The 11,287-nt window shown below is 39.0% G+C and overlaps 1 protein-coding gene across 4 annotated transcripts in view; it reads right to left on the reverse strand.

Annotated features, from left to right (window-relative positions):
- The window catches only part of CKAP5 (cytoskeleton associated protein 5), an 86,817-nt gene that overhangs the window by 35,532 nt on the left and 39,998 nt on the right, over positions 1-11,287 (reverse strand). For all 4 annotated transcript variants that reach the window (XM_006772277.2, XM_006772275.2, XM_015569532.1 and 1 more), the window contains exons 14-18: positions 8,742-8,855; positions 8,358-8,468; positions 7,326-7,418; positions 3,348-3,533; positions 2,827-2,921 (exon numbers count right to left, since the gene is read on the reverse strand). In XM_006772277.2, coding sequence (XP_006772340.1) covers positions 2,827-2,921; positions 3,348-3,533; positions 7,326-7,418; positions 8,358-8,468; positions 8,742-8,855 — 599 coding nt within the window. The remainder of the gene's footprint in view (positions 1-2,826; positions 2,922-3,347; positions 3,534-7,325; positions 7,419-8,357; positions 8,469-8,741; positions 8,856-11,287) is intronic.

Consider the following 11,287-nt stretch of genomic DNA (forward strand, 5'->3'; position numbering starts at 1 on the left):
GCCTGGGGGTCCTCGGTCTTTCCGAGCTGCAGACAGTCTCTCAGCTGAAAATCCTCTGCCTATTCGGGCTGTATGTTACCCGTTTCAGCTGCTCACCCTTATCTGCTCCAGGAGAAGACACAAGACACGTCCCTTTATACCTCCGCCATTTTCCCTCCTCCGCCACTGAAATTTCTTGACAGCATTACTCCAATAGCTTTTTAAGTAGTCATCCTGCTTCTGCCCTTGATCCTCACTATCTGTTTCGACTATAGTCAGAATGATCCTGTTACTCTTCTGTTCGAAATCCTCTAATGACTTCCAACTTCAAACTTTGAATCTCTAATATCAGTTTCTATTCCTTTCCTCTACCCCCACTTTTAAAAGAGGCCAACATTCCTAGTGCTCTTATCATCTGCCAGGTCCAGTTTTCAGCATTTTACGTATTTTTCACAACAACCCTATGAGGTACCATTTTGGCATTTTACAGAAAGGTAAATTAGGTCAAAAGAGGAGCAGCCCCTTGTCCAAGGCTACAAAGCTGGAAAAACAGCAGATTAGGGATATGAACCAATGGGGTCTAGTTTCTTATGCCATCTTCTGAATTACTATTCTCTTATCTGAAATTTTAGTTCATAGCTTTTCTGCAACCTCTTGCCTCTCTCCCTCTACACAGAGGCTTTCAACCAGATTTCTGCTGCATTAAAAACAAAACGAATTTTCAAGCTCTATATGACTTGGCTTCCTCTTCTTTCTCTAATGTTATCTCCTACCACTCTCCATCTCCTCACTTATTCCACTCTAGCTACATTCTAAAGAACAATCACTCCCTCCAATTTTTAAATATATCATATATGCTCCTACCCCAGGGTTTTTTGCACTTGCTGTCCCTTGGTCTAGAATGTTCTCCCAGATTTTCTCAGCTAACTCATGTCCTGAAGGTCTCTGCTCAAACGTTATTGTTTCTGGATGGACTCTTATTCTATCTTATGATAAACCACAGTCAGGTGATTCCACCTAACCTCTAAACCTGCCTTTTTTTACTCTGTTGTTCCTATACTCCTGGTATATTTTTTATTGTCATCTTGTCCATGATGTATTCCTAGGGGTTGGAACAAATGACTGGAATATCATAGATGCTGCTCTTATGTAGTAGTTGAATAAATATAAGGTCATGGATAAGTATAATTAAAAAAGAAAAATATTCACCTGGCTTTTATGTCATGCCAAGAAATTAGTTTTTCAGCAAAGACTATACAATTAAGAAGAAATTATAATACCCTCAACTATGGAAGACACCACAGGTAATGACATAACAATTCTTTGCTTAATGACACTTGAATGATAACTTGTGGAGTAAGTAGTATTTCTTCACTTGGTAGAACTCAGAACACTGTTTTGCAAGATATTAAGAGGCAGATTGTAACAAGCAACATGGCACAGAGAAAGGCAACATGGTATAGCAGTATAATATTCTTTCTTGGAATCAGAATGCCTGTGTTAAAATCTTGGCTTTGCCATAACTTAGCTGTGACTTAAGCAGAATATTTAAACTTTCTATGCCCTAGTAAGTATTCTTATTCATAAAACAGAGAAAACAATCCTCACATGATTTTTATGATGATTTAATCAAATAAATTATTTAGAAAATGCCTAGCATAAAATAAGCTCTATAAAATTTTGTTAATGAAATAAATGTGTTCAATATGCACATAAGTTTGGAAAAACAGCAAGTTAAACAAACTTCTTTATTGCATGACTTCTGAGAGCCTTTAATTCATCAATGTGCACTATAGCTTTCTCAACAAATGTGATTATATGCAGTAATTTAGACTAGCAATCCTTGGAACTGGCTTTTCTGTTGGACAGTTATAACACTGGAGGAAAAATTACGTAGAGAATTCTAGTATTAGTGGATATCAAAATGCAGGTGCATAAGCCAATACAGATGGTCCCTGACTTAATGATTTTTTTAAAAAAATCCTCACCCGAGGATATGTTTATTGATTTTAGAGATAGCGGAGGGAGGGAGGGAGAGGGAGAAGTTGATGTAAGAGAGAAACATCAATCAGTTGCCTCCCATATGTGCCCTGACATGGGACTGAACCTGAAACCTAGCTAAGATATGTGTCCTGATCAGGAATAGAACCCACAATCCTTTGGTGCATGGGACAATGCTCCAATCAACTGAGCCATCTAGCCAAGGCTGACTTAAGATTTTCTGACTTTACAAATGATATGAAGAGATGCATACTCTATTACATGAGATATTTAACATTTTTTTAAAAAATAGGCTTTGTGTTAAGATGATTTTGCCCTACTGTAGGCTAATGTAAGTGTTCTGAGCATGTGAAAGGTCTAGGTTAAGCTATGATGTTCAGTAGGTTAGGCATATTTTTGTCTTATGATATTTTCAACTTACAATGGGTTTATTGGGATGTAACCACATCATAGGTCAAAGAGCACCTGTATAGATTTTTGAGGAATAAATGTAGGTTTCTGGAATTTTTAAAAAAAATATCCTTTTACTGATTTCAGAGATAGGAAGGAAAAAGGAAAGAGAGAGAGAAACATCAATGATGAGAGTATCATTGACTAGCTGCCCCCTGCACGATCCCGACTGAGTCTATAACCTGGGCATGTGCCCTGACCGGGAATTGAAGCATGAGCTCCTGGTTCATAGGTTGAACGCTCAACCACTGAGCCACGCCAGCTGGGTTGTTTTATATAAATTAGATAACTCAGCTCTGGTGTTTCAGAAATAAGCAGAGATAGCTGCAACAAATATAATCACCAGAGATTTGCAAAACATTTAATTATTTTGTATTGGATTTTTTTCTGACTTACCCAGAAAAACCAAATTCTTTTATTGCATTTGATAGCCAATTCAGAGTTTCTGACTGATTCTTGGGATTCTTCTGAGAGAATGCCATTGACATAACCTGGAGCAGGAGAAAAACAAACAAACAGATCTCTGATATTTCTCATGGAAATATAGCACGACATGAAGGCAGAAGTGGATGAAGCATGGTTTTGTGATGCTAAAACAGCTGCAATAATGACTTTAGAAATGAAATATTTAACCTACACAAGAAAAATAGTTAACTGACAGGAAAATACTGTTTATAACTTTTCTTTCATTAATGATCACTCTGAATTATGTTTTAAGAGAAAATCACTCTCATCTCTAATAGACTATTCTTGACTAAGATAGAGTTTAATTATTATGCAACAGTGTATTATTAAAGGTAAAAAACACAGTATCTAAAACATACTTGAAAAGATAAGATTAAGCTTAAAAAGTAACTTTAAATGAAAATTTGAGACAAAATTGGGAAAACTGGGGGTAAGAGAGCTGTGTCACTAACCTGTTCAGCTGTCCAGGGCAACATGCAAGCTTCAGCTATTGCTGTCATAGCTTCTTTTGCATTGTTCCCACATTTCACATCTCCAATCTTATCTACAAGGCCATCTAAGACAATCTGAGCTGACGTTTTGGAAAAATTTCCCTTCTGGGCAATTAAAGCAACTATGTGAAGCTTCATCTGCATCACCTGAAAAAGGATAAAGTTACCATAAAGTTATGAGTAAGCCAAAGACATTTATTTATGTACTTATTTCTATAGTAACAAAATTAAGACCAGCTGAGAACATGACCAATCTAAAATCAGACTTTTAAACAAGCAAAATAATTTTTATCCTTTGTTAGCAATTAAAGTAGCTAAGTGACAGCTAAGGGAAAAAAATCAAACCACTCAATGCTTTAAAATATTAACAACTAGAGGCCCGGTGCACTACTTTCATGCGCTTGGAGGCGAGGGAAGAAAGAGGGGATCCCTCAGCCCAGCCTGCACCCTTTTGCTGTCTGGGAGCCCTCGGGGGATGTCCAAGTGATGGCTTAGGCCCATTCCCCATGCAGTTGGACATCCTTAGCGCTGCTGTCGCTGCAGCGCTAAGGTGGTTAGTGCACTAACCACCAGGGGACAACTCCTGAGCGTCTGTCCCCTGGTAGTCATTCTACGTCATAGAGACTAGTCATTCGGTCTATTTGCATATTACCCTTTTATTATATAGGACTAGAGGCCCGTTGCACAAAAATTTGTGCAAGAGTAGGCCTTCCTTCCCCCAGCTGCCAGCACCAGCTTCCCTCTGGCACCCGGGACCCAGATTGGCTTCCCCCGGGCTGCCCGCAGGCACCTGGGACCCGGCTGGCTTCCCTCCAGCCCTGGCTTCATCAAGAAGGATGTCCAGAATGATGTCCGGTCAAATTAGCATATTTCCCTTTTATTATTATAGATGTTATCACATGGAAATTTAATGAATTGAAAATTTTAATTTCTATAGTCTCCTTATATGATTATTTCTATACTAGAGGCCCGGTGCACGAAATTAGTGCACTTGTAGGGTCCCTAGGCCTGGCTGGAGATCAGGGTTGATCTGTGGGGCAACTGGTGGGGTGATTGGGCCCCCCCCACTCGCACCCGCCTTGGCCGGTCTGGTGCTGCCCACTCGCTGGCCCCGCCCCCTGCCACTGCTGGTTGTTTCCTTCTGCAGGGCGACTGCAGGGGCCCCCACTTGCACCTGCCTTAGCTGGCCTGGGGCCTGCAGGCTGGGGGCAGCTCCTGCATTGAGCATCTGCCCCCTGGTGGTCAGTGTGCATCATAGCAACCAGTTGTTCTGCTGTTCAGTTGATTTGCATATTAGGCTTTTATTATATAGGATAGTACTGAATATACATCTCCCAATCCTATATAATAAAGAGCTAATATGCTAACAAACCAAACAGCAGAATGACCATCTGGACAACCTTCTGGACAAAGGTGGGCTGCAAGGGCCGGCTGAGGCAGCTGGGGCTGTGAGGGCCGAGCCCCTTGCACAAATTTCGTGCATAGCATCTCTAGAACTATCTATACATCTAAAAAACCTAAGCAACCAAACCACCAGTCGCTATGATGTGCACTGACCACCAGGGGGCAGATGCTCAATGCAGGATCTGTCCCTTGGTGGTCAGTATGCTCCCACAGCCAACCTCCTGTGGTCCCTTCCCCGCCCCCACAGCCGGCCAACCGCCCATGTCCCTACCCCACCGCCAGCAGCCCCAATCGGCCCTCATTGCTGGCTGGCCAACCTCTGCAGTACCTCCCCTTCAGCCGGCCCCGATTGCCCTGATACCCTGATAAGGACTGGGAAAGACGGCTCCAATCAACCAGCCAGGCCGAGGGACCCTACCGTGCATGAATTCATGCACCAGGCCTCTAGTACATAATAAATGGACATACTAACTACATAATTCAGAGTTCCTAATAGTGTTGCTCACAAAAAATAAAACTATAACCCTCATGCACACACACACAACAGAACTTGAGAGCCTTAAACTTATAGACTTTTAAGTGGAAGAAAGAAAGAAGCTTGGAAACAATTTAAAGAGGTTATGTAATAATGGCAGATGTATGTGGCTTGAGACCCCTTTGCCCATAAGTATTTTCCTTTGTCTTGTTTTAATATTTAAATAAATATTGGCATGGATGTGGAGAAATCAGAGTACTCTTGTACTGCTGATGTGAACATAAAATGGTGCAAAAACTTTGGAAAATAGTTTGGCAGTTCCTCAAAAAAGTTAAACACAGAGTTACCATATGATCCAGCAATTCAACTTCCAGGTATATACTCAAGGGAATTAAAAGTGTGTTCACACAAAGAATTGTATATAAATGTTCACTGCAGCATTATTCATGATAGCCAAAAAATGGAAACAATAAAAATGTCCATCAACTAATGAATAAAATGTTGTATATCCATACAATGGAATATTATTTAGCAATAAAAAGAGTGTAGAATTGATACATGCTACAATATGGATGAAGGTGAAAACATTATGCAAAATAAAAGCTAGACACAACAAAAGACAACAATATTGTATCATTCCATTTATATAAAACTAGAGGCCTGGTACATGAAATTTGTGCATGGGTAGGGTCCCTAAGTCTGGCCCGCAATCAGGGACGATTGGGGCTTTTTAGCTGCCAGCTGGGGTCTCCCTTCCATGACTGCTGGCTGCTGATTGGAGGCCTTCCTTTGTTCCATGCCGCCTCCTTATGGTCAGTGCACGTCATAGCGAGCGATTGAACTCCCAGTCTCCTGGTCGAACTCCCAAGAGGCCACTTTGCATATTAGTCTTTTATATATATAGATGTCCAGAAGTAATCCATAGAGAGAGAAAGTAGATGCCAGGGACTGGGTGTGGGAATTTTGGAAGGAATAAAGAGTGACCGCTGATGGGTATGGGGTTTCTTTTTGGGGTGATGAAAATATTCTAAAATTATATAATGGTAGGAGTTGCAGAACTATGTGAATATACTAAAAGCTGCTGCACTGTAACTTTAAAACAGTTTTATACACTCAATAAAGTTGTTATAAAGGAAAAAAATATAAAATAATCCCTTGTTATGGATCTAACACACAGGAGGTTATTAGCTGAAATCAGGTGTGCTTCTTTCATCTATCTGTGCAGCTGCATAAAGAGGAGTTATAAAAGTGGAGTGAGGGGAAGAGGGTAGTTCGAAAACTTTGGCATAGAAAACTTTTGTGGAGCTGGATAGTATGGATGAAGTACTATAACACAGTGCTAAGGGAACACAGTGTGAGGCAGCTAAGGATCCCACAGAAAGAACAAGAGGGGGCAGAAGATAAGCCAAAAAGAGACTAACAGGATGTCAAAAAATAGACCTCATAACTTAAAAAATTTTTTTTGCATGAGGTCTATGTATATGCTGAAGAAGAGAAGGAAACTCTTTTCCTGTTTTCCTTCCTGCATCACTTCCCTATTCTTTCCTTACACCTAACTCTTCAGACTAAATAACTGTATTGTTAAATTTCATCTCTATAATTAGTTAAATAGACTGTGTGGTAATTTTTCATTGGCTATGTAAATACTGCATTTATTTTGATTTTTTTACTTTTAAAATGTATCTGTATTGATTTCAGAGAGGAAGGGCGAGGGAGAGAGATGGAAACATCATTGATGAGAGAGAATCACTGATCGGCTGCCTCCTACATGCCCCCTACTAGGGACTGAGCCTGTAACCCTGGCATGTTCCCTTGACTGGAATCGAACCTGGGACCCTTCAGTCCGCAGGCTCACGTTCTATCCACTGAGCAAAACCAGATAGGGCTGCATTTATTTTTTATCCAAACAGATAAGAAAGCTATCTCATTGTTTATCCCTCCTTTGAATATGTAAAGATCAGAGGACTTTGAAGCCTAAATAATGAGAAGAAAATGCATAATATGTTTATATACACATTTCACATACAATAAAAGACATTAAGTCTCTAGTGAAAAAATACCTGAAAATTAGTTTCTTTCCATCCAGGTTTCTTGGCCAACATCCTCACTAATGCCTGGCATGGCATTTCAGTTCTGTCCATTAGTTCAACAGCCTTGAAGTAGAATCAAAGAATAAGAGTTAAGAGGTAATGAGTAGTTCCAAGGGAACAGTATATAACAAATGGAAATGGGAATGAAGCGGGTTATAAAGGGAGCTTATATAACTTCTGTTATAATGCTTTGTTTCTTAGGTTGTATGTTTGGTATACGGTTGTTATATTAATACCATTGAAACATTTTTTCCCCCACACTTTAGGAATTCACAAACAATTTGCTTCAAGGAAAGTAATGCTAATACAGTTTTCATTTGCCTAATGTGTAGCAGAAACTGCTTAATATTTTGACTTATTTAATTTTCCTAAAAACATAGAACAGTAGGGTAGGTTAGAAGTGGTTAAGTATTAAATTTCAAAGATGCACAAATTCAGGTCTAAACGCAATATGTAGCAGATGCTGGACTTGAAGGCAAGTTTCCTGCCTCAAGTTCCAGTGCTTCCAGTTTCTCCACACCCTCCTCCTTAGAGTCACAGAGCGTGTGCCAAAACGGACTACCATGATCCTTTCTAACAAAGATTTTTGAGAGGAGCTTCTCACACCAAGTGATAATGTCTGTTCCTCCAAGAATCATGACCACAAAGAGGGAAACAAAAATGGATTAGAGATGGCTTCAGTGGAGAGATCTGTTTTCCTACTGATATTAAAAAATACCATAATATTAAAATTCATCTAAGCCTTGTCATTCAGAATAAACCAATTTTTTTTGGTAAGTACTAAGTTATGAAGTTACAGAAAACATAGGACGCAGATGTTGAAAGATAAACACTACAAAGCTAAAAAATAAATACCCCAACCCCTGCCTTATCTTTAGGTAACACCCTGAAACATATTCACTGGTTAAAAAACACAGCAATAGGACAAGTCTTTCATTTTCAATTTCATCAGTTCTGTAAAACATAGTTGTTTTCACACTCAGCTCATCCCTATGCACCTACCTTTTGGAACTCTTCCATACAGGCCAGCCTTTCCTTCCAGTTACTGCTGTCTAGAAGTTGTATACATGTAGCAGGAAGGACAGCTGAAGCTTTCTCTTCACACACTTCTATCTGTAAGACACAAACACATTAAAGTTAAAAACTGCTTAAGGAAACAAATGGTAAGAATGTAAAAACACAAGAACATTCCTATATGTATGCTGAGGCTCCTATTTTAGTATCATAACGGGAAAGTTTGTCTAAGGTGTCTAAGATAATTTCAAGAATCTAAAAAGTAATAAATAACTATATGTTGTAGAATTCAGCAAGGAAGAACTCAAATCTTCTCAAAGATATTGACTTTCCATGGTTTTAAGAGTCTGAGACATATTATATAATACTGACCGAGAGCTCAGGCTCCACTATTTCTTTGGTCTCCAATCCCTTTTTGTTCTTGTTTCCAGCACTCCCTGCACCTCCTGGTGCACTTGGTTTCCCCTTCTTAGGTGGTCCGCCAGCCTAGATGCAATTAAAAAAAAAATTTATTTTAAACCACTTAAGGATTTAGAATAGTGATTCTTAAACTCTTGTGGGTCAGACTTCTTGAAAATTTGATTGAAATGAGGGATCACTGTAACTGTGTATGGTGACTTATTATGGTGATCATTTCACAATATATAAAATATCAAATCATTATGTTGTACACATAAAACTAATATGTTGTATGTGAATTATACCTCAATAAATTTTTATTTTTAAAAATGAGGGATAACTCAACCAACAACAAAAAACTGTATTTTTGGCACCCACAAAATTGAGCAGTTTCAAAGGTAGACAGATCTTTTGAAGACTGATATGGGGGAAACTGTAGGACCCATTTTAAGAACCTCTAACTCAGAACGAGCTAATGAAATAAAAATGATGGACTGGAATTATATACATTTACAGATTAATTTGAGAATTAACATTTGATGTCTCTAAAATCTTTCCTATAATAGTAAAGGACAATTTTTAACATATCATTTACTCAATACTTAATCACGGGGTACCTCACTTACAGCCAAATGAGTGCTCTAGTTATGTTGAAGATGGCCATTCTCACTGAATCTTATTCTTAGTTTTTTCAGTTGACTTGCTTGGTTTTCCAAGAATATGATCACATAACTAAAAAAATGATAATTTTGCCTTTTCCTTCCTCATATTAACACCTCTACTTTATTCTTTTGTCTAACTGTAGAGCATTATTTAACAATAATGGTACAAGCAGGGATTTATTGTTTTATTTCCCATTTTAATAAGAATACTTCTAGTATTCATCATTATTAAGCATAATACTGACTTCTTTTTTTATTTCTGTCGTTGTTGTTTTGCTTTGTTTTATACAGTTTATTTTGTTTATTTATTTATTTATAATCCTCTTGCAAGGATATTTTTCCATTCACCTTTAGGGAGAGGGTAAGACAGAGAGAAATATCAATGTGAGAGAGATACATTGACTGGTTGCCTCCTGGACGCACCTGGGCCAAGGAGGAACTTACAACTGAGGTATGTGCCCTTGACCAGAATTGAACCCGGGACCTTTCGGTTCACAGGCCAACGCTCTATCCACTGGGTCAAACCGGCCAGGGCAATAACTTTTGGTTTGCTATGTCTACTGCTGAGTGTGTACGTGCGCGCATGTGGTGTCTCCACAAAATGCATACACACACTTTGAATGATTATAAAGGCAGTGTTTAATTAAAATACATTTCATTTTCAAAAGTGAGCTATCAGGTGTTAGTGTATACATTTTTGGGAGACACCCTGTATGTATATATGTGAATGTGTGTGTGTGTGTGTGTGTGTGTAAATATATTTTTTAAAAATTGATCTTCAGCATCAATCCTTGTTCTGAAATGACCTAGAGGCCCCATGCACGAAATTCGTGCACAGAGGGACGGGGGCGGGGGGAGGGCAAGGGGGTGTTTGTCCCTCAGCCTGGCCTGCACCCTCTCCAATGTTATGTCAAAGTATTCATCCATTTCTATGTGTTTAAGAGTTTTTATCAAAAAGATATGTTAAAATTTACTATATTCCCTTTAAGTGCCTAAATTAGCTTGCTTTTTTCTAAAATGTATTTCTTGATTTTAGAGAGAGAGAGAAACATCAATTCATTATTCCACTTACTTATGCATTCCTTGGATGACTCCTGTATGTGCCCTGACCAAGGATCAAACCTATAACCTTGGTGTACTGGGATGATGCTCTAACCAACTGAGCTACCCAGCCAGGGCTGAAATTAGATTTCTTGTCATCTATAAATTCAGTAAATTTTCTATTAATATTGAACCATTCTTGAACTCTGGAATAAACTCAATTGGTAATACTTTCTACTGTACCCACTGAATTCTATCTGTGAATATTCTACTTAAATATTTTTTTAAAAATTGTTTCCATAACTCAATTGTTTTTTTTTCTTTATTAAGGTATTACATATGTGTCCTTATCCCCCCGTTGCCCCCCAACCCCTCACTCATCCCCTTACCCCCCTGGTGTCTGTGTCCATTGGTTAGGCTTATATGCATGCATACAAGTCCTTTGGTTGATCTTTCCCCTTTCCCCTCACCCCCAAATATCTTGATTTAAACTTATTTCACGTATTCTGAAAGATCATGAGAAAATAGCAGTTTATCATAAGGTACAAAGCCAATTATCACAAGGCAGTAACATTAATAGGGCAACAAACATTATTATTCACATCATTCCTTCTACTTATTATGGGTATTTGTTAAGCAGGCTAAAAAGAAAAGATAAAAATGACAGATGATCGCCGAAACCGGTTTGGCTCAGTGGATAGAGCGTCGGCCTGCGGACTGAGGGGTCCCGGGTTCGATTCCGGTCGGGGGCATGTACCTGGATTGCGGGCACATCCCCAGTGGGGAGTGTGCAGGAGGCAGCTGGTCGATGTTTCT

The sequence above is a fragment of the Myotis davidii genome, unplaced genomic scaffold, assembly GCF_000327345.1.
Source record: "Myotis davidii unplaced genomic scaffold, ASM32734v1 scaffold265, whole genome shotgun sequence".
Lineage (NCBI taxonomy): Eukaryota > Metazoa > Chordata > Mammalia > Chiroptera > Vespertilionidae > Myotis > Myotis davidii.